This window comes from Ochotona princeps, chromosome 16, assembly GCF_030435755.1.
Source record: "Ochotona princeps isolate mOchPri1 chromosome 16, mOchPri1.hap1, whole genome shotgun sequence".
Lineage (NCBI taxonomy): Eukaryota > Metazoa > Chordata > Mammalia > Lagomorpha > Ochotonidae > Ochotona > Ochotona princeps.
In genome coordinates, this window is record NC_080847.1 from 52,103,891 (window position 1) to 52,126,807 (window position 22,917).

Genomic DNA, 22,917 nt, shown 5'->3' on the forward strand with positions numbered 1-22,917 from the left:
TTGAACAACATGTAATAAAAAGGCACTCACGGCTGTGAGGTCTGGCTTGGAGCTTCAGAATTGTCTGGGAGGAGCAGGGCAGGGCAGGGCGGGGCAGGAGGAGCAGGGCCGCCAGTGGTTGACTGCTGAGGCTGGCCTGTTCTATGCTGACTCAGAGAATACTGCTATTCTTTTATCTTTCTGCAACTTTGGAATAAAGTAAAGCAAAGGGCTTGCAAAGAGGACAAAGCAGCACTGTGGGGTGTGTGCTAAGATGGATGAGGTGTGATGGCTCAGTTGGACTGGCTAATCCTCCACCTGCAATTCTGCCATCAATACGGGCATCAGTTTTATTCTGGCTGCTCCACAGGTCTCCCACGCGAGTGCAGGGTCCCAAGGCTTTGGGCCGTCCTTCACTGCTTCCCCAGGCCACAAGCAGGGAGCTGGATGGGAAGCAGGGTCACCAGGATACTCACCAATGCCCATATGGGATCCTGGTGCATTCAAGGCCAGGACTTTAGCCTCTATGCTATCACGCTGGCCACCCCCCACCCCAAAATAATAAATCTTTAAAAATAAATAAATAAAGCTCAAACAAAACGAACATGTTACAGTCCTTCGCTGATTCCTTCTCCCTTCCCAAGTTCCATCACCACAGGTTGTGGCTCCACCTCCGGGGGCCTCTGGCTCTTTATTCTTGCAGGGTTCTATTCAGCACCGATTCAGAGGGCACTGGCTACGTGTTGAACTCTGTTCTGGACCCTGGGTCAGAGAAATGAGCCCTGAGGTGGATGGACCATAGCACTTGTAAGAGCTGGAAGGCAGGCCCGTGCACACAGCATGTGCCCCTCTTCCCCAGCACACACAGCACACACACAGCACACACCTTGCTCTTGCATTGTCTCCAGTTCCCCACACTCCCACCCTCCTCACTGGATACATCTTATAAAACAAAGCATAGCGCCTGGTGTGGTAGCCTGGAGGCTAAAGTCCTCCTCACCTTGATGTGCCAGGATCCCATATGGGCATGGGTTCATGCCCCAGATGCTCCACTTCCCTTGAAGCTCCCTGCTTGCAGCCTGGGAAAGCAGAAGAGGACGACCCAAAGCCTTGGGACCCTGCACCCGCGTGGGAGACCCGGACCAAGCCCCCGGCTCCTGGCTTTAGATCGTCTCAGTTCCGGCCATTGTGACCATTTGGGGAGTGAACCATCGGACGGAAGATCTTTGTCTCTGCTTTTCTGTGTATATTTTCGTTTCCAATACAAATAAATAAATTTTAAGAAAAAACACAACGTTTGGTATTACTTGTCCAGTCCTCTGGGCACATTCTCTTCTACACACCTCTCCTCAGTCATGACAGTTAATCCTAACGACCCTTCAGGTTCTAGATGAGGAAACGGAGACCCTGGAAGTGTCGGGAATCCCAGATTCCAAAACACGGAGCAGGGGGAGGTGCCAGTAGGACCGGGCACCGAGGGGACCGGGAAGGGGCGGGACCTGGGCCGCCATCACCCAATGACGAGCGAAGGCCCGAGCGTTTATGCAAATTCCGCGCCTTTCATCGGCAGCAGGCTCGCTCCGCGTCTGCGGGCCCCGCCCCCTGCTGAGGCCAGGGCCTGAGGGGTGGACACGGGCCTCCGGTGCTGGACGCCGCCTCGGCAGCGCGAGCTCGGGGCGGCCGGTGCCGGTCAGTCCTGCCCGCGCTTGGCTCCGGCCAGCCGCCGTACTGCCCCCTGGCCTCCCCGCAGCCGCCGCGGACGCGCATGCGCAGCGCGCCCCTCGGGCCCGGCGAGGAAGATGAGGCCGGTGTGGCGGTCGCCGCGGGCGACCTGCGCTCCCCTGGCCGGGCCGTGCGTCTCCGCGGGTCCTCGGGCAGCGCCGAGGGGCAGCGGCAGGGGCCCGGAGCCCCGGCCCGAGGGAGGGCGGCCGTGCGAGCGGTACCGGGGTGAGGTGGGGCTCCGGCCGAGCTGTGCTTTCTCGGTGCTCCAGGACGACCATGTGAAGGCCGGGCATTGAACCCCGGACTCCTGGAACCCTCCAGGGGACAAGTCCACTCGGGCATCCTGGGTTCGCGACACACGCCACGTCCCTTCCGTGTCGTCCTCCAGGACTCCCCCTCCGCCCTCCATGGCCCCAGCTCCGAGCCAGGAATGAAATTTAGCGGCGGGGAGGACGTGCTTGACGTCGTGCCCATGGACTGAGACTAAGCCAAAGCCAGGTAAAGCTGCACGTCGGCCGTGAGGCCAGCCCGCTGCACGCCGGGCGCCTCCACGGGGACAGAGGCCCAGGCCCCGCCCACGCAGCCACAGGCCACGCCCTCCTGTCATTGGCTCCACCCGGGCCCCGCCCACGCCGCCCCAGTCCCGCCCGCTGCAGCCGGGCGCCTCCCTGGGGACGGAGACCCAGGCCCTGCCCACGCCGCCACAGGCCCCGCCCTCCTGCCATTGGCTCCACCCGGACCCGCCCACGCAGCCACAGGCCCCTCCCGCTGCACGCCGGGAACCTCCCCGGGGACTGAGACCAGGCCCCGCCCACCCCACTAGGCCCCGCCCAAGCCGGCCCCAGGTCCCGCCCTCCTGCCATTGGCTCCACCGGGGCCCCGCCCCTGCAGCCATGCTCTGTCCGTCCCTGGGCCCCAATCCTGGGTCTCAGACCTGTCTTCATTCTTGCTCCTGCAGCCCCGCCCACCCTGCCCTGGGTCCCGCTCACTGCAACCCAGGCCCCGCCCCTGCGGTCCCGCCCACTCCAATGTGGGTTTCTGCCGTTGAGTTTGGGTTCTAGAGTCCCCACCAGTTTGGGTTCAAAGGCTCAGGTGCAAAACGGCACCTATGCATATTTGCATAGCCACACCCACCCTCCCACCCGCGTCAGTGTCGCCCCACGCCCACCCTAGGTCCCCGCATCCCGCAGGATGCCGGAGGGAGGCACGGAGCCTGCTGCCGGGGCCGCCGATCCCGGTTCCACCGCCCAGGACCCGGCGACCCAAGGAGGAGGTGAGCACGGCCCCGCAGGGATGGGTACGTTCGGGGGGGAGGGGGATGCGGAGACCAAGGGAATCAGGCTTTGGGGGTCTCAGAGCAGGAGGCCGAGGGGCCAGGCAAGCACCAGGATCCCGTAAGATGCAGCGGTCTGGGAGTCCTCGTCCGTTCGTCTTTGGGGGGACCCTTAGTAATCATTTGCCGGAGCTTGGGGAATTCCAGGGGGGAGGGCGGTAGCTTTGGGGGTCCAGAGAGGAATGGAGGGCAGGGATACGCCCTTGGTGGAATCCGTGTGCACTGGAGGGGGGCTCCTTCAATGCTGAACTGCAGCCACGGGCTGCTTCCTGGCGCCCACCAGCCCTGCTGTTCCTCAGCTCCGCCGAAGCCCACCGCGTCGGGGGTCGCACCTTCCCGGCCCCGCCGGCGGCCGCTGCCCCAGCGCCAGCACCACTGCCCCGACTGTGACAAGGCCTTCTCCTACCCCTCCAAGCTGGCCACGCACCAGTTGGCGCATGGCGGTGCCCACCCGCACCCCTGCTCACACTGCCCCAAGGCCTTCCGCCACCGCTCCAAGCTGGCTGCGACCTCTGGACCCACGCCCCCTCACGTCCCTACCCGTGCCCCGACTGCTCCAAGTCCTTCTGTTACCCCTCCAAGCTGGCAGCCCACCGCCACATGCACCACGCCACAGACGCCCGCCCCTACCCCTGCCCGCACTGTCCCAAAGCCTTCTCCTTTCCCTCCAAGCTGGCCGCCCACCGCCTTTGCCACGACCATCCTGCGGCGCCGGGCGGCCAGGCCTCAGGCCGCCATCGGTGCTCCAGCTGTGACCAGGCTTTCGGCCAGAGACGCCTGCTGCTCCTCCACCAGCGCGGCCACCACCAGGCCGAGGGCCAGGGCGAGGCTGTTGGCCAACGCCGGCCTTGGGTTGGTGAGAAATACCAACAGGCTCCCTCAACTTAAAGGTTTACCCCGGGGTTAAACCTTTGCCGATGACTGTGCAATTGTCCTTGTTTGCCCAACTTTAAGTTGGGATTTGAAACTTTTAAGCATATGAGAAAGGTGCTTGCTAGAGCCTCATGGTCTGGCTCAGGACTGTCAGCAGTGCAGTGGCCGTTGGCAGAGGCCAGCTGCTGAGTGACAGCAGTCAGGGCTGTGTGTGGACGTGGAGACAGCCGAGCGGGCCAGGCAGGGACAGCACAGACAGGCAGAGCACAAGCCTGACTGCCGGTCACTTTGTGCAAATTGGGGAGCCCTGGCCAAGTTCGGTCCCTTCTCTGGCATGGGGGTATCTGAAAGGGGCAAGCAGCGTCCTGGGCCAAGGCAGCTCTCCTGGAGTCCATGTCTTCCAGTGACACAGGGATGGGCAAAGTGCCAGCCACAGGGCTACTGTGTGTCCCACAGGTGTGCTGTGCACACAACACTGGTAGCACACAATGCAGATGGGTGTGGTCTAGGTGGGGAAAAAGCCAGCACATAGCGGATCAGTGCCCCGTCCTCCCTTCCTCCCCCACCACGAGCACAGTGGATGGGAGCCACGTGTGGGCAGATGCAAGGCCAGGCGGCTCATGCTCCTAGGTGGTGCAGGGTCACTGCGATGACCCGCCTCGCACCTGGTGGCAGGTGCATCAGGGAGCGCAGCCGTGAGCAGTGAAGCTCCACAAGGCCAGCAGGGGCTGGTTTTCCAAGGTGGGCGCTGCTTACTGACCCCTGCTGTGGGATGGGGGCCAGGAGGCACCAAAACAAAAGGAGGCTGAGAGGCGTAGGAAACAAAATGAAATGGGAGCCCATGGCAGGCAGGAAATGATGCCCCAACCATCTGCCGTAGTTTACACGTGGCCAGGGGCTGTGGCAGTGTCCAGCACGATCACCAACAGTCCTGCTGTGGGAACAAGCATGACAGAGAGGAGTCAAGGCTGTGGACAGCCTGCGGAGGCTGAGCAGCAGAGAAAGGGACTCTGTCTCAGGCTTCCAGAAGGATCCCAGACCCGCTGAGGCTGCAAAACTAGCTCAGCCCACCCAGGCGGGGTCTGGGCTTCCTCCCTCACCGGAAGAAAATAAATGTGCTTTGTTGAAGGCTGTTACGCTGCAACAGTGACTGCACACAGACCCTTCCCTCGCCCCAAATGCTCCACAAGATTCTGGTATTTGCAGTCTAAATTGGAAGAGCAAAAGTCATAAAGAAAGGGGACTTAATTCAGTAAGCACAGAAGTGGAGGAAGTCTCCAAAGAGATAAAGTATAAACCAGACAGGCAAGTGAATGAGGCCAGAAGCCAGTGCAGAACTGGGGCAGACAGACGGTGCTGGGGAACCTGCGCCAGTGTGGCCGCACAAAGGGCAGCCAGGAGAGGCCCTCTGGGCAGAGCATGCCCGGCTGCGACCTGAGTGCTGCGGAGTCAGAGGGAGACACTCCACAGAACATTCCGCTCATGAGGGGGAACTGAGCTGGCCCATGGGAGTGAGCAGGCCACTGGCTGCTGCGCAGCAACCTGCTCGGGACCTGGGAGACAATGATGTGCCCCCCACCCCCGGGTACTCCGTGGCCACACCTGACAACGGGCCAGCAGCCGAGCAGGGGTCCTAAGTCTCCTGACGGCTCCTGGGACACAGCCCGCCAGCCGTGCCTCAGGGCCTCATCTCCACCAGGTCCCTGCAGAGGAGCAGGACACTGCCAAGCCTTCCCCAGCACTCCCTCTGGTGCACCCTGCCCCGCCCCACCATTCTATCACACTCCCAGGCTGCTTGAGCTGATAATCCAAGATCCGGTATGGGGGCGTCTGGTGTGGCACAGGGAACTTTATGCGTGGAGGAATGAGTCATGCTTGGGGAGACCAGGTGAGGTTCCATGGGCTGTGCTTTAGTGAACATGAGTTGGGCTGGAATGCAGCGACCTCTAGAGCTGGATGAAAGCAGTGCGCCACTGGGCCTCCACAGGGATGGCTGCCCAGCCCATGCCGAGAGCCCTGGATGGGAGCATGCCCCACATGTGTTGTTCTGGACCACGGAGGCTGTGATCATGCGGCATGAGGGACCCGTCTGGTGTGCATCAGTGAACAGCATGGATGGCACGCTCCAAAGCAGGGGCGCTGCTGCTGAGATGCAGCTGTGGAAGGGCTGGACAGCCTGAGACAGGTGACCCAAGGGTGGACTCCCAGCCCCCAGGGCGAAGCCCTGCTTCTGGCCTGGTGTCCACAGACAGCCTGCAGGGACAGAGGAACCGCCGAGCATGCCAAACCCAACATGTTGCCAGCACGACCCAAGACACAGAGCTCCAGCTTGTGTGAGTTCCTTTAAATTCAAAAAACACCCATGTGGTGTTCAGTGTACCCCACAGGCCCACCCGGGTCCCAGGCGTGCTTCCTGCTAATGCACAGCCTGGCTGGCAGCAGCGATGGCTCTGGGAGGATTCTCCCTGCTCCTGGCTTCCCTGCCCAGCTCTGGCCACTGTGGGCACCTGGGCAGTGAGCCAGCAGATGGGGCTCTTTCTGCCCACCCACTTCTCTGACTGACCCACCAGCCAGCCTGTGCCCCAGGCCTGTGGCTGCTGTGTGCCATGCCACCTCTGCAGGCATAGCACTTGGCCGGCTACCTTGGGATGCTCCCCACTTCCTGGCTTCCGCCCGGGCAGAGTCTTGCTTGCAGCTTGTGACCCTCAGCTCCTGTAGTAGAGGGTGGAGCTTCAGAGAGGGCCCAGGATCTGGGGGACTGGACTGTCCCCTCCCTTGCCTGCTAAACCATGAGGCAAAACCATGCTGGTACCACCTCTCAGAAACTTTTGGCAACCCTGAAGGACAGGCCACGCCCACAGATACCCAGCTGCCCCAGCCTATGGCCCACAGAGCGGACTGTGTGGCAAGGCTGGCTCCCAGCGCCATGGCCTCGGAGTGACACTGTCAGCCACTCCTTGCTCCCACCACAAGCAGTTTGGGGCCAGAAGAGAAGAAGCAGAGTCCTGATTAGGGGGTGGTGTGGGGAAGGGGCTGTCCTGCCTCCTGGCCCCCAGGACAGGGGCAGACTCGTGGCCTGAAGAGGGGAGGCAGACGCTGAGCCACAGTCTGGAAGACTTCAGAGTGAAAAGGGGCAGGTGTTGCAAAACCTGTCTTTATTAAGCCCACCTCCTGTGTGTGCGCATGCGTGTGTGTATGTGCACCTGTGTGCATGTGTGTATGTGTGCGTGTGTATGTGTGTGTGTGCGTGTACCTATGGCTCAGGCCTGGGGCACCACCCCATAGAGCTGGTGGGGGAGGAGCCTCTGCTTCTCGTTGCAGCTGTAGATCCAGCGGGGGCGCACGAAGGCCAGGGAAGGGTTGTCCATCAGGGCCTGCAGGTCAGGGTGAGGATTCAACATGCAAAGGTGGAATCAAAGGGGACCAAGGCGTTCCCCTCTCTCCCTAGGACCCACCTCCTCGAAGCTGGGGTCCCACTCCTGGGCGGTGATCACAAACTGCACCCGATCGCTCATGTAATCCTCGAGCTCCCTGGCAGGGGAAGAGGAGGCCGCTGGAACCTCAGGGACCAGAGCCACCCTGCCTGCTGCACTGCTCGGCCAACCACAGCCACGGTGACAGCGCTCACACAGCAACGCGCACTCCTGGCGGCCCTTCAGACAGCGGGGAAGCCCAGCGGGCAGGGCGTGCTCTGCGGCCCAGCCCCCCCGTCTCCCCCTCCCCTGCGCCTTCCGCCCACCCTCAGGACACTGACCCGTTGAAGGCTGTGACGTAGCGGATGAGCTTCCGTCGCTCGTCCCCGGGGAACTCCCCATACAGGAAGAAGTGTTTGCCCTGGAAGAAATCTGTAGGAGAATGGGATGCAGCAGGAGGCAGTGGGAGGCACTGGATGGCCTGCCCAGGGACCCAGGAACTGGGAGCCAAGACAAGGAGGTGGGAGAGGGGTCCGGCAGGAAGGAGAGGGGTCCGGCAGGTGGGAGGGGGCTCAGTGGGCGGGAGAGGGGTCCAGCGGGTGGGAGGGGGCTCAGTGGGCGGAGAGGGGTCCAGCGGGTGGGAGGGGGCTCAGTGGGCGGGAGAGGAGTCCAGCGGGTGGGAGGGGGCTCAGTGGGCGGGAGAGGGGTCCAGCGGGTGGGAGGGGGCTCAGTGGGCGGGAGGGGGGTCCAGCGGGTGGGAGGGGGCTCAGTGGGCGGAGAGGGGTCCAGCGGGTGGGAGGGGGCTCAGTGGGCGGGAGAGGGGTCCAGCGGGTGGGAGGGGGCTCAGTGGGCGGAGAGGGGTCCAGCGGGTGGGAGGGGGCTCAGTGGGTAGGAGAGGGACCCAGTGCGCTCCAACATTTCTCACATGGGGCAAGGCTGGCGAGCCCACCTTGGGTGACCCCCAGCCCCCATTCCCAGGTAGCACTCTCTCACTGGCCCCAGGTGCCTGCCTTCTCCACTCCCCCCTCCCACTTAGCACGCCTTTCCTGACCACTGGCTGATGCCTCTCTGGTGGTTCTGGGTAATGTCCCGCTCGTCATCCACAAAGACCAGGCTGTGAGAGTTTGCGCAGTGGCGCAAACCTGCCTGCCTTCTCCCTCCATTCTGGACCTGAGGATGTGCTGTCCCCAGGGGTCCCCAACCCCTGCACATGGCCAGTGTTCAGGCTGATGACTGATGTTAAAGTGAACATGTGTGAGCCCGGTGCAACAGCCTAGTGACTAAACCCCTTGCCTTGCATGTGCCAGGATCCCATACGGGCGCCGGTTCTAATCCTGGCTGCTCCACTTCTCATCCAGCTCCTTGACTGTGGCCTGGGAAAGCAGTCGAGGATGGCTCAAAGCCTTGGGACCCTGCACTCAAATGAAAGACCAGGAAGAAGCTTCTGGCTCCTGGCTTCAGAACAGCTTAGCTCCGGTCATTGCGGTCACTTTGGGGAGTGAACCAGTGCATGGAATATCTTTCTATCTCTCCTCTCTGTAAATCTGCCTTTCCAAAAAAAAATTAATAACATTTATTTATTTTTATTAGAAACGCAGATTTACAGAGAGGAGAGACAGAGAAAGGTCTTCCACCTGCTGATTCACGCCCCAAGCGACCGCCACGGCTGGAGTTGAGCCTATTGGAAGCCAGGAACCTGGAGACAGGAGCCTCTTTTGGGTATCCCACATAAGGTGCAGGATCCCAAGACTTTAGGTTGTCCTCAATTGCTTTCCCAGGCCACAAGCAGGGAGCTGGATAGGAAACAGGGCCGCCGGGCTTAGAACTGACACCCTTATGGGATCCCGGCACGTGCAAGGTGAGGACCTTAAGTACTAGGCTACTGCGCTGGGCCCAAAAGACATATATATGTTTTTTTAATTGAACAAAATAGGCCTGGTGCAATACCGTAGCGGTTAAAGTCCTCGCCTTGAACGTGCCGAGATCCCATATGGGCACCGGTTCTAATCCCGGCAACCCCACTTCCCATCCAGCTCCCTGGTTGTGGCCTGGGAAAGCAGTTAAGGACGGCCCAAAGCTTTGGGACCCTGCACCTGCATGGAAGACCTGGAAGAAGCTCTTGGCTCCTGACTTCAGACTGGCTCAGCTCCAGCCACTGTGGCCGCTTGGGGAGTGAATCAGAGGACAGAAGATCTTCCTCTCTGTCTGTCCTCTCTGTATATCTGCCTTTCCAATAAAAATAAATAAATCTTTTTTTTTTTTTTAAATGAACACATGTGTGCACAGCCCGGGTCCCAGCAGACAGCACTGCTCTGGCCCTGTGATGTGCCCAGGTCCCAGCAGACAGCACTGCTCTGGCTCTGTGATGTGCCCAGGTCCCAGCAGACAGCACTGCTCTGGCCCTGTGATGTGCCCAGGTCCCAGCAGACAGCACTGCTCTGGCCCCGTGATGTGCCCGGGTCCCAGCAGACAGCACTGCTCTGGCCCTGTGATGTGCCCAGGTCCCCCGCCCCTGCACTGGTCCAACAGCAGTGTACCTGCTGAGGGACTGGCTGCTCTCACCTTGGAGGGGCACGTCCAAGGGGTCACCCCTGGCACTGGGCTTTGGGGCCAGGAGGCAGACCAGGTGGACAAAGCGGGGCAGCACAGGGAGGGAGCTGAAGGGATGGGGAAGGGGCCTTGGAGAAGCCGGGGCAGCCCGGATGGTGGTGGAGGAAGACGGGGCTGGCACTGGTCCCAGGGCTGGCTGAGTCAAGTCAAGCTAAGGACTGACAGTCCCGTGGCAGGAGGGACAAAGGGCAGGAGACCCACCTGGGAGCTCGGGGACCGGCAGGTCGGGTGACTCTGGCTGCTCTTCGTTGTCCGTGTTCTCATCGGTGGAGCCCGCATACGGGTCCTCACCGTTCTCTCCCTGGCTGGGCAGCTGTCGTTGGTCTCTCTGCTCCACCACCCTGGGAATGGGATGAAGGGGCTGCTGAGTGGGCATGCGCAACACATGTCCCGGGATCCCCGAAGCCCAGCCCTGACTCCGCTCAGCCTACCTCCTCAGCTCGTCCTCGGTGTCCCCAGAATCCTCAGCCCCGTTGTCCTCTCCTTCTGGTAAGTAGAAGATCAGTCAGCGCCAGGTGGTACCTGGTCTCCTGAGAAGACTAGAACCTTCTCTCCCAGCCTCAACTGCCCTAGGATCTGATTATGTACCATTCACCCCTGGCCCTCCTCCCTCACACCCAGGGGTCCAGCCCCTCCTGCCTCTTCTCTCACACCCAGGGGTCCAGCCCCTCCTGCCTCTTCTCTCACACCCAGGGGTCCAGCCCCTCCTCCTTCACACCCAGGGGTCCAGCCCCAGCCCTCCTCCCTCACACTCTGACCTGACTGCTCCCCCTCAGCATCAGTATCATCCTGGGGTGTTGGTGAGGTCGCTTTGGTTTCTTTGGGGCTTGGGGGCTTCTGCTGTGAGCTAGGTCCAGCTGCCTGAGGGGGCCTGGCTTTGGTTTGGGGACGCTGAAGAGGGAGAGACAGTATGGGTGAGTGGGGAGTAGGGAGTTGGGGCAACCACAGTAGCTCCACATCCCCTCCCCACCACAGGGCCATCGAACCTTCCGGGCAGGCCGGGGGGCTTCATCCGCGCTGCTGCTGGCAGAGCCGTCCTCGTCTTCACTGCTGGAGCTGGGTCCTGCCATGAGGTACCTGGGAGGAAGAGGGGGAACCCAGGCCTCAGCCAGCCAGGAACCAGCAGACGCTTGGGGCAGTGCTCCTGGCCCCACCCACCTGCTCTGCTCCACAAACCCCCATCAGCCCAGCTGCCCAGGAGCTAAGCACCATCTCCTCTTCAGGGTGTAGCAACCCACTGTAGGAAGGAAAGATGAGTCAGAAATCACTCTCTCCCTGCTGGGAGCCCAAGGCAGCTCCTCCTTAGGAGAACTCCCACCAGTTCCAGGAAGGTGCTGGAAGCGGGCCCTCGAGTGACCCCAATGCTGTACTCCTTGCTCCGTGAAGAGTACAGGGGCTCCCACCTGCCAGCACCCCATACCTGGGCTGAGTATGTGATGGACACATTGTTGTTGAAGCTCATTTTACAAGGGAGGAAATGGCACTGAGAGATGAACTGGTCCCCAGCCCAGGGCAAGGCAGGTGGCGGAAGACCAGAGATGTTTGTGGTTCTGGGACCCGTGCTGAGAGCCCTGCATGGGCCTAGGCCATTCCCAAGCTGGTGACCATCGAGGAGGGATGCCCCACTGATTGGGAGTCATCAGTAAGGCCACTAGACCCTTTCCTTCATGCTGCTTTATTTTAATGGAGAGAAATAGAGAGAAAGATCTCCCATCTGTTGGTTTGCTCCTCAATTACCCATGACAGCCAGGGTTGGGCCAGCCAGGGGGGCCAGCCAGGGGGGCCAGCCAGGGTTGGGCCAGCCCCAAAGCCAGAAATCTGGAACTCCATCTCATGTGCCACAGAGCCACCACCTGCTGCTTCCCGGGATGCGTCAGCAGGAAGCTGGACAGGATGTCAGTGGGACCCCAGCACCCCAGTCTGGGGCATGGGCATCCCAAGCAGCAGCGAACCCCGACATCAGATGCTAGTTCCTCACAGGGTTTCAAACACTCAGCTGATGAGGACAGGGGAGCTGACTGACATGTGAAGAGGCAGGGTGTTGTTTTGCAGAGGTTATGACACGAGGTGGGATGTCTGTGCCCAGTTTCAGAGGACGTGGGTTGGGATTCCAGCCCTGCTTCAGATCCCAGCTTCCTCCTAATGCGGGCTCAGGGGGCAGCAGGCAACGGACCTGGCACTTGGGTCCCTGCCGCCCACATGGGACACCTGGGTGGAGTTGCTGCTCTGGGCTTTGGCCTGTTGCAGGGCAGCCACAGGCCCCCGTGGGCGTTTACAAAAAGAGCCATGGGAAGGGAGTTTCAGCTCCATCTTCACCTGCTTTTCAAATATGCACGCACACTGGGGAAAACCGCAGGCCCTGGTACCTGTCCCCCCACAGGAGCAGGTGCAGCCCTCCACTCCGACGTCCACTGAGACCACCATGATTCCAGTCTGATTCCCCTTGGGGGCCCAGCACTGCTGGTTGTGTGTGTGTGTGATATGTGTGTGTGCACACACAGGGACTCACCTCCGGGAGGGCAGCCGCCGCCGCAGGCGATGACAGTCCAGCACCCACTCTTTGCGCACGATGCGGCCTCCAAGGCCTAGTACCTGGCTGTACTTGGGCGTGTTGGCAAAGGCACAGCTGTGGGGGGACAGAGTAGAGAGGTCTCAGTTAAGTGTGAGCTGTTGTGTCACATAATACAATGTAATTAAATACAAAAAAAAAAAAAAACCTGAGCTGTTGGGGAGGCAGGAGACAAGCTTACGGGGAAAGAGACCAAGAGAGAAACAGGGGGAAAACAGAGATTGGCCACCAAGGGAGAGACACAGGAATGGGAGACACAGACAGACAGCATGCGCAGGGTGGAGGAAGAGAGCGGGCACAGAGGCCAGGCCTACATGAGGTGGGTGCTGTCCGGGGTCCAGTCGGGCCGGTACTTGGCCCCCAGTTCCAGCGCCTTGTCCCGGAGCTCCGAACGGAAGGGGTTCTGGAAGCCGCTCAGCACCACCACCACCCCTTGAAGGATCTGCCCCAGCTCCTGGGGGCCGGCTCGGGCTGCCCTGGGCTCGGGGCCTTCTCCCCGTGGCTTCCCCGGTGCTGCCCCCTGAGCTGGGGCAGGGACAGGGGCCGCGGCTGGGGTACGACTGGGGACTGACATTGGGGAAGCCAGAGTAGACAGTTAGCACTGCCAGGCCCAGGCCTCCTCCCTCCCTCAGCCCTTCCTCCTGCAGCCCAGGCCGGGGGGGTCAAGGATCAGCCTGCTCACGTTTGGGTCTCTTGGCAGCAGGCCCTGCAAGCTGGGCTGGTTGTTTGCTGGGGGCCTTCTTATCCTCCTGGTTCAAATCCAACTTCCTCTTCCCTTTGGGTGACTCCTGAGGCTGAGGGGCAGACTGAGGTCTTAGCTCTCTGCCTCCCAACTGCCCCTCACCCGGGGTCTCAGGCGCTCACCTTGGAGGCGCTGACCACAGCCCTGGAGACCGGAGAGGTGGGGGTGGCGGCGCTGGAGGCCTGGAGGGTGGCGGCTGCATAGCTGGGGCCTGCTGGGTCCCTGGACGTGGCTGCAAAGGGACAAGAGGGGCATTGGGGTAGGCCTGAGGCTCCCCTCGCCTGGGGGCCTCCCCCTCTGCTCGGGCTGAGCACTCACTGGGGGATGTCTTGTTGATGCGGTTGAAGAAGAGTGCCCCAGGTTTTAGGGCGCTGGCACCCTCATCTTCCTCCTTCACGCGGAACTGGCCCAGCTTGGTCACTGTTCCCTTCTGAGATGCCATGAGGTCAGAGCCTGAGCAGGGGCAGGGCAGGGCACGGGCAGAGCTCTGGAAGGGGTGAGGCTTACCTGTGCGGGCGCCTCTGCCTCGTCTTTGTCTGGGGGGCTGTGGAAGCGCACGAAGCTCAGGCCGTAGGGAGCGTCCTGGGGAAGGAGCCCCCAAGTCAGGGACGGTGTGTGGGGGGACAGAAGGAGCCCCCAAGTCAGGGACGGTGTGTGAGGGGGACAGAAGGAGCCCCCAAGTCAGGGACAGTGTGTGAGGGGGACAGTCCCAGCAGCTCTCTCATTCCAGGGGCCACCCGGCAGACATGAGCGCAGCAGCAGCAAGGAGCTGTGACTGGAGCCCTGCAGCTCCCACAGTGACTGCCCGGCCCACCGGCCACTGGGGCAGCCGCAGCACTGCACACCCCACCCCCCGGGGCAGAGCCGGAAGGTGGAGCCCCCCCTCCTGTCACTTCCTCCACTGGGGCAGCCGCAGCACTGGACCAACACCCCCCCCCCGGGGCAGAGCCGGAAGGTGGAGCCCCCCCTCACTTCCTCCACTGGGTGGTGCCAACACACACAACCACTGAGAGCAGCCTAGTGAAGGTCAGGAGAGCAAGGCCCAGAGAGGCAACGTACCTGCCGAGACGGCACAGCTGAAAGTGGGGCAGTGAACACCTCCAGACCCGCTGCTCCCTGACACTCCAGGCACCCCTCCCCTCCCCTCCCAGACGCTGTGGTCACAGCTCCTATGCTCCCTCCAGGAACGAAGCTTCCCGTGGTGCAGAGCACCCCTAACCCATTTCAGGAGCACAGGGGCTCAGCCTCCCCATAATCCCACAGGGACACCAGTGGGCCAGCCCTCCCAGAGCCTCAGTCCCCAAGGCCCCACCCCGGGCACCTTGCTGTAGGGCTGGCTGCAGACAACCCGGACGCGGTCCCAGCGCTTCTCAGCTGCTGCCCGGACCAACTTGTCAGGCCCAAACATGCGGACACGGTTGGGGTTTGAGCCGCTGCGGCTCTCAGAAGGGGACATGAAAGATGATGTGACCAGCAGGACCTGCGAGGGAGAAGGCACAGTGAATGAGAGCCAGGGATGGCTGTTTTGCGGAGGTGACGCGTCGCTGGGGCTGGGCAAGAAGCTCCAGCACGAACCCAAGTCTGACACACGCCAGCCCTGCCAGGGGCTGAACGAGACCTCCTGCCTTCCTCAGGATCTGAATGCTGGACCTGTCTCCAACCTGCCCCAGTGCAGGGAGCTCCAGCAGCCCACAAGGCAAATACCTTTGGGAAACTTGGGGCTGAATGCGCAGAGAAGCCCAGGAGCGGGAGAGGAGTGGCACCCCATACTAAGTGATGTCTCTCCACACAGACCCGGGGCTGTGCTGTACGCCGGAACCGCACAGGGACCTGCAGGCCCACTGCGCCTCCCCAGCTCTGCCCACAGGGGGAGCCCGCGAGGCCGGCAGCACCTAGGGCGATCCTGTGGCACCACCCCAGCTTCCCAGCAGGGGATGCGCCCCACTCCCCGAGCAGGGGGCGGGGGTGGGGGAGCAGGCCTCAGGGCAAGGATGAGCAGCAGCCCCTCCCCAAGTTCCCTCCCCCAGCCCCACTCCCAGGTCTAATTCTCGAGATGTCCGGTGACTCCCATCTCTGCACCTCTAACCCGAGGAGTGCCCCTGCTCCCCCTTCTTCCTCACTCCTGGGTCTTCCAGTCACACCCCCTCAGACAGCCCTGACAGGAAATTCTGCTAAAATGGGGAGGAATCCAGGAGCAGCCTCCCTGTGGCTTCCTCTCTTCAGAAAAAAAGCATGTGTGAACTTTGGGGGAATCTTCGAAGATTCACTTCAATGGTTCCAATCTATCTCTGTCTCTTCCGTTCTAACTCTGATTTTCAAAAACCAAATTAATTAATAAAAGTAAGTGAATGCAGGCTGGGTCTCCGGCCTGGGATGGCATCTTGGGACCCCCACCCCACGCAGGTGCTGCGGCCCAGGATGGGGGGCGGAGGGAGGAGACGCCCTCCCTGGGAATTCCTGACACAGCCCTGGAACCCCAGGGTCTGCAGGACACACTTGTGCTAACCCTGCACTGGCAAGCCCCAGCTGGAGCTGCTCCGTGCGCACACCAGCTAGGTCTCCTTTGCAGAAGTCGGAGTGGGGGCAGTTTCGCAGTTCTATTTCCTACCCTGTTTGTGGCTGCCTCAGGCTGGGTGTTCAGGGGGCGTCAGCAACACCCCCCCACTCTCCCCCTGTTCTTGGCCCTTCCTCTTGGTGTCTCCAGCCCTGCGAGTCCTGGGAGCCGGGGTCTCAGCTACAAGTTGGGACAAGAACCTGAGACGCCAACAGACTTTGAGTTGAGCATCCTGACAGAATGAGAGGCTGTAGGCACAGGGTGTTTTCTGACCCTGGAAGGAGGAATTCCTCACCTCGCCTCCACCTTGAAAGAGACAGACCAACAAAGGCAGAGAAACAGTCACTGTCGTTCTTGCAAACATTTTCCTTGGAAAAGTGATGTTGCAGGGTTCCCCCGCAACATGAAGTCTCAGCTTGTCCCCAGGAGCCAGGAGCCAGGAAAAGCAGTTTTGCTCCCAGGCAGGTGTCTGTCCCGAGGGTCTGGGGTGCAGGGATCAGGCGAGACCCTCCTTGTCTGGAGAGGGTGAGGAGAGGCCTGCCAGACCTGCTTACCTCGTAGTCCTGCTCGCCGGTCCCTGCAGCCGAGCTGCCCACCAGCACCTCCACAAAGGCTGAGCCATCGTTCCCGATGTCCACACTGTGTATCTGCTCCTCCTTCTCAAACTGTAGATGGAGAGATGCGGGAAGTCCCCTGGCACCATGGCACCTGCTGCATTCAGCCAGGGCATGTCACAGAGCAGGAGTTGGCAACAGCAAACCAATCCACACACCCCCAACCTTGCACACCTGTCTCCCCACCTCCCAGACTGCCAAGGCAGCCTCTGGCAGTTGGAACTTGCCACGTGGTGTCATGTGTCGCCTGTACCTGTGGTCACGTGGGACTCCACAGGCAGGGCGTGTTGTGTGAGCTTTCGCTCTCCACTGGTACCCAGGTTTGAGTCCCAGCTCGGCTATGCCCTGATGCTTGGCCTTCCAGTCAAGCTCTCAGAGCCCCAGCTCCCTCCTCATCACACGCACAGGACTCTGCTGATAGTCGGAGGTGCTGGGCATGAAGGGCTGGGTGGACCACGTGGTAGTGACTCTTCCTGAGCCGGGCCTCCAGGAGCGCTCACGGCTCTGCCTGGCAAGGGGTCGGCTGCCGGCGCCTCATGGAGGAGGCGGCTGCACCCAGTCCAGTCACCAACACCTCTGTGCTTCCCACACCCATGACCTGCTCTGCCAGCCCACTCCTCCCTCCGTCCCCGGGGTAGAACCCCGACATTCTCACCTCTCCCACAGCACAGGGTACAGGCCCCAGAGCGGGGAGCATGCAGACCTCTGCATTTCAGATGAGTGGCTTTTATTACATCTGTAACTCCTTCTATATTTGTGATCCTTGGCATTTTGTCTTCTTGATAAGCAGAAAAAAATTTCTGATAAAAACATGCAGCAGGGCAGGCTTTTGGCACAGCAGGGAGGCTGCCATATGGGACCCCCATGTCCCTGGTAATGGGGCCTGGTTTGAGTCACCCTTCCTGCCCCTGGCACCCTGAGATGGCGCAGGCAATGGCTCAACCCAGGCTGAGTGCCAGGCTGAGTGCCAGGCTCCTGGCTTCAGTCCCGGCTACTGTGAGTTCTGTCTCTGCCTTCCAAATGAAATGAACATAAACACTAATGTGTGTGCATGGGGCACACAACTGGCCCGGCAAAGAGGACAGTGGTCAGTGAGGACGCTGGCCAGGACAGCCTTCCTGGCTGAACTCGATGCCAGCTCTAGCGCCCAGCTCTGGCTCCCGGTTCCAGAGCCCTGCTCACATGCTAATACCCAGACACCGTGAGGCAGCAGGGATGGCCCACGGACTGGAGTCCTGCCATCCACATGGGAGCCTCGGATGGAGTTCCCAGCTCCCACCGCCAGCCTCGCTCTGCACTGAGCTCTCCGTGAGTCTCTCCAACACAACCCCTTTCAAGCACACCGCACATGTTTCTCTTTGGGGACAACCCACATGTCCGTGTTCTGGCTAACGATAAACACCGCAGGGTGAACCCTTCCAAGGAAGGGAGTGAGGCTCACATCCGAGCGCAGAGGGACCCGGAAGGCGGTGCTGAGAAGCCAGGGCCAAGGCTGACATATGCAGGCAGGAAACGCTCAGCACAGGCAAATTCAGAGACAGAAAATAGATCATTGGGTGCCCAGGGCGACAGGAAGTGAGGACTTAATAGTTGTGTGGTTTCTTTCTGGGGAGATGAAGTTATTCAGAATTAGAGAAGAAACAGTTCCAGAACATTGTGAATCCCCTAGAAGACACTGGGTCACACGCTTGAAGTGGCCACAATGGTAGCCTCTTGAGATCCAAGTCAGTGGTCAGGATAAGGACTTGGGTAAGACGACAGTCACCAGTGGGCTGCTGTGGGCACGTCGCCCTGTGTCAGGAAGACACATGACAGCAACACAGAGGGTTGGCAAGGTGCCTAAGAAACCCCCTTTGAACAACTCGCCCTGCCACGTACCACCTAAAAACAAGGGCAGGATTCTAAGGAGGGACCAAGGGCCTTCCCACGTACTGCCAGTAAACACGTGAACACGATGCTGTTAAAACAAAAAAAAGGGGGTGAGCCCAGCGCAGTAGCCTAGCAGCTAAACTCCTGGCCTTGCATGCACCAGGATCCCATATGGATACCAGTTCATGTCCTGGCTGTTCCACTTCCCTTCCAGCTCCCTGCTTGTGGCCTGGAAAAGACGCCCCAGAGCCCTGGGACCCTACATCTGCATGGGAGACCTGGAAGAAGCTCCTGGCTCCTGACTTTGGATCAGCTCACTTGGGGAGTGACTCAGCAGATGGAAAATCTTCCTCTCTGTCTCTCCTCCTCTCAGTATATCTGACTTCCTAATAAAAATAATCTCTTTTTTTAACTGGGAGGTGTGGAAGGAAGAGAACCCGGGATGGAAAACATCTCCAGTTTCTCCCTCTAACTCTGCCTTTCCAATTAAAAAAAAAAAAAAAAAAAAGTTTGTGTACAGAGTGACCCAGGAAGCTCATACAAGAACCTACAACGGGAGCAGGGGTGGGGAGAGCGGGGCAGCAGCAGGGGCCTCCTGGACCAACACACAGCCTCTTCCGGGACTTCGCATCACGTGAGCAGAGGAGCCATTTAAACAGGAAAGTGAGTGGGCCTGCTGTGCTCGCAGCACACGATGGAACAGCACAGGGAAATGACGAGCCATTGCCCACTACGCCCGACAGCAGGGGGGACACGAGCACACAGTGTGGGGAGCAGAAACTCGACACGAAAGGAAATACGCTACAGAATTCCACCAGCACGAAATTCAAAACCGAAGGCCGGTGTGATGGTGTGGAGGGCTAAGCCACCACCAGCTGACACCCATGTGGGATGCCACTTGCATCCCGGCTGCTCTGCTGCCGATCCAGCTCCCTGCTAATGCTCCTGGGAAAGCAGCAGAAGATGTTCCAAATGCTTGGGCCAAGTGGGAGACCTGGAGGAAGCTCCTGGTTCCTGGCTGACCCTGGCTTCTGCCTGGCCCGGCCCCAGTCACGGTAGCCATTCGGGGAATGAGCCAGCAGATGGAAGACCTCTTCATCCTACTGCCTTGCAAATAAAAGAACAAGAAAATTCAAAGCCAAGTGCAACTATCTTTTTCGGTACAAAATCAGGACAGTGTTTACTGCTGTCGGGCGAGGGACGGGAGGGCAGGTAAGGGGCTGTGGGGGCCGGGCAGACGGTACCCTTGGTCCGGGGTGAAGTACAAGAGGCTACAGACTGGATGATCCACTGGGCAGCACATACAGGCGCTCTCGCCTCCTGCCTACGCCAGGAACAAACATCAGCCCCAAAGACACAGTGGCGAAATGCAGGCCTGCACCAGCCCAAGCCTTAGCAAGGAGCCGCGTGCCCCCTCACCGTGAACAAGCCTTCTCCACAGCACTCGTCCAGTACTGGAGACTCGGCTCCGGATGGGGCCCAGGGGCCAGGAGTGGTGGCCAGAGGTGGTGTCCCCGCCCTGCGGCCGCCACAAACAAGAGAAGGTGTGTGGGGCTGTCACGGGCAGAGGGCTGTGCCCCACATTGCTCCATCCAGATGTTGCACAACAGTGTTTGCGGGAGCAAAGCTGGGGGGAGAGAAGGGAAACTCCCAGCGGCCCCTGCTGTCCCTGTCTCCCCGAGTCTGCCACCTTGTCAGGCATCCCAGCAGAATCCAAGTTAGCACTGGGCGAACCCAGAGTCACCCCCAACGCTGGCAAACATCAGAGGCGACCAGCTCTTCCGCAGGGTGTCCCATGTGAAAGCGGCTGACGGCCCAACAGCACCCAAAGGACGCCCTCCCCTTCCACAAACACCCACGTGCTGACAGCAGCTGTGCAGACGCTATGTCACCGGACTGTCCCAACAATCCCAGGCGGGCACGGCGCTAGTCTCCGACGCACAGTTGAGAAAACAGGCTCCGAGAGAAAGGAAAAAATGTGCCCGAGGCCACAGAGTGAGTAACAGGGCAGCTGCTGAAATGAAGCCAGACCCTCCACTGAAACCGTCAGCAACCCGCAGCATCTCCCACGGTGTAAAAGACGGGCTCTCCGGGCCTCAGTACCCTCACCTGTGAAATGGGAACAATAGCAGACTCTGGGTCCTGTTTTTTGTTTTGTTGTTGTTGTTGTTGCTTTTTAAATGAGGATTCAAGGAGTATATCCTCACCATGGGTACAGAACAGGAACTGGCAGGTTGCAATACGCAATGATGTTAGCTCTCACGATGAAGGGAGCAACCTGGGGAACGTCTGAACTTCTGAAACCAGTCAGAAAACCTTGTAAGCATGTTCATTTTCTCCCCGGGAAGAGAATTCTCAGCTTCTCTTCAGTTTCCAAGATTTTCTGGCCTTCGCACCATGGCTCAGCGGCTAATCCTCCCCCTTCAAGCGCAGGGATCCCATACGGGCACCGGTTTATACACCAGCTGCTCTACTTCCCATCCAGCTCTCTTCTTACGGCTTGAAAAGCAGCAGAAAACGGCTCCAAACCTTGGAACGCTTCGCTTACACGGGACACCCAGAAGAAGCTCCTGGCTCTGGATCAGCTCAGCTCTGGCCATTTGGGGAGTGAACCAGCAGATTGAAGATCTTTCTGTCTCTCCTCCTCCCTGTAAATCTGCCTTTCCAATAAAAATTAAAAATTCCTGACCCAGGCCAGGCACAGTAGCCTAGTGGCTAAAGTCCTCACCTTGCATGTGCTGAGATCCCATATGGGTGCCAGTTTCTTTTTGTTTTAATTGGAAAGGCAGATATACAAATAGGAGGAGAGACAGAGAGGAAGATCTTCTGTCCAATGATTCACTCCCCAAGTGGCTGCAATGGCCAGAACTGTGCCGATCTGAAACCAGGAGCCCACAGCCTCTTTTGGGTCTCCCACGTGGGTGCAGGGTCCCAAATCTTTGGGCCGTCCTTGACTGCTTTCCCAGATGACAAGCAGGAAGCTGGATGGGAAGCGGGGCTGCTGGGATTAGAACCAGAGCCCATGGGGCCTGGCGCAGTGCCCTAGCAACTAAACTCCTCGCCTTGCAAAGTAAATCTTAAAAAAAAGAGAGAGAGATTAAAGAAAAAAAAAAAGAAGAAAAATTTCTGGTCCAAGCCTTTTTTTTGCCCCTGAATAACTGAAACCAAGAACACACTCGGGATCAAACACAATCGCATAAGCCTTGTCCCTCACCACAAGATCCATCCCCAAACCCAACTGCATTCAGGACCAAGAAAGTCAGTGTGTAAACACGAAGCAGCAATACAACATGGCCCAAGACTCCACACTCGGCTGCACCTGCCAAGTCCTGACCCTGCCTGGCGTCCCTGCCCCATACCTCCCAGGTGGGACATCTGGGCCACCAGCTGGCAGACCACAGAACCTCCAACACACCCAGCACCCTCTGGAACTCCATCACCCCTTGGGTCCAACCTCCCTCTCCCGCGGGCCCCTTGCAAGCTCTCGGGGCTGCGATGTGGACGTGCCACCTCCGACGGGCGCCTGCGGGTCCCCTCCCTGAGGGTTCCATGCCCGCTGGTTTCAGGGGGCCTCACACGGCGCTGATCCTGTTCCTTCCGGGGAGACTGAGGCTGGGAGAGTAGACGCCCCCTAAGTCGCCCCATCTTGTCCTGGGGCTGCCTGTTTTCCAGCAGTCCCCCAAGGACAACCGGGTTCACACAGCTCACACCGGCAGCATCCACTCCGAAGGAGGCGGCGGGGGAAGGGGCAGCTCACCTGTAAGACCACCGAGATGGTCTTCTCGCCGGCCTTGGCTGCCCGCCATTTTCGGTAGGTGTCAGCTTTGAGAAGGTTTTCGGCGCAGTGGGTCTGTGGAAGGCAGGAAAGCAGGGTTGGGGAAGAGGTGGGGGCGCGAGGCCCTGGGCCTCAGACCAAACCCAAGACCACCAAGATCCCCCCAGGGCTCAGTGTCCTCGCTAACATCCCCATTCCGCCTTGGAGTGTCCCCCACATTGCTCTCCAAGAATGCGCCCCCCCTCCACACACACACATTCCTTTCCTCTCCGTAAACTCCTTAATCTCACCTCTCTCCCTCTCCGTAAATTCCTTAATCTCACCTCTCTCCCTCAATTCACCTTGAGCCTCCTGGAAGAACCCCCACCTCCTGATCGGCTTTAGATTTCCATGAAGTTCCCTCATGCACCCCAAAAGTTCTCACGCTGTCCCCTCCCCCTCTCCATTAGCTTCCTTTCCAGCGTCCCACCGCGCCAGCCCCTCACCGAGTCCTGGCTGCTGCAGGACACGACATGACGGAGGCGGATCTCCGGCATGTCAAGGGCCGGGGCTTCCCGAAAAGGAGAGAAGCGGGGTGGGAGTTTACAGTGTTTGGAGGGGCGTGAAGAAGGTGATCCGCGCACGCAGCCTTCAGTGCGCATGCGCGCGGCGCTCGGGCCTTTCAAACCGCGGCGCGCCGGCGCTCGCGTCGACACCGCGCAGGCCCAGTCGAGCCTTTCCGCAGCGCGCGGCGCCGCGTTCCCTAGCAACGAGCCACGCCTCAGGTCCCGCTGTAGCTCCGCCTCCTGATGTCGTGATCGCTCGGCTTTCTGAGCGCCTAGCAACAGGAGCGGCCTCTGTGATTGGTGGCTGCAAGGCCCCGGC

The 22,917-nt window shown here is 60.1% G+C and overlaps 2 protein-coding genes across 3 annotated transcripts; one reads left to right on the forward strand and one right to left on the reverse strand.

Moving 5' to 3' along the window:
- Positions 1-2,892: 2,892 nt before the first annotated feature.
- On the forward strand, positions 2,893-3,922 carry ZNF575 (zinc finger protein 575). Its single transcript, XM_058673934.1, is given in 3 exon segments — positions 2,893-2,974; positions 3,334-3,540; positions 3,543-3,922. Coding segments are annotated over 3 exon segments (669 nt in total).
- A 3,225-nt stretch (positions 3,923-7,147) lies between these two features.
- XRCC1 (X-ray repair cross complementing 1) lies at positions 7,148-22,718 on the reverse strand. 2 transcript variants are annotated; one of them, XM_058675137.1, is made up of 17 exons: positions 22,539-22,718; positions 22,036-22,128; positions 16,350-16,460; positions 14,563-14,721; positions 13,749-13,823; positions 13,560-13,671; positions 13,364-13,473; positions 13,182-13,293; positions 12,814-13,024; positions 12,440-12,556; positions 10,917-11,007; positions 10,689-10,821; positions 10,362-10,416; positions 10,132-10,271; positions 7,662-7,752; positions 7,363-7,438; positions 7,148-7,281 (listed from the first exon to the last, which is right to left on the reverse strand). In XM_058675137.1, exons 1-17 carry the CDS (start codon positions 22,692-22,694, stop codon positions 7,168-7,170), a joined length of 1,956 nt encoding a protein of 651 aa, XP_058531120.1. In that variant the 5' UTR covers positions 22,695-22,718; the 3' UTR covers positions 7,148-7,167. The 2 variants fall into 2 exon arrangements, with proteins under 2 accessions (XP_058531120.1, XP_058531121.1); XM_058675138.1 differs by having other exon boundaries at positions 10,362-10,413; positions 22,539-22,717.
- Between the last annotated feature and the right edge of the window lie 199 nt (positions 22,719-22,917).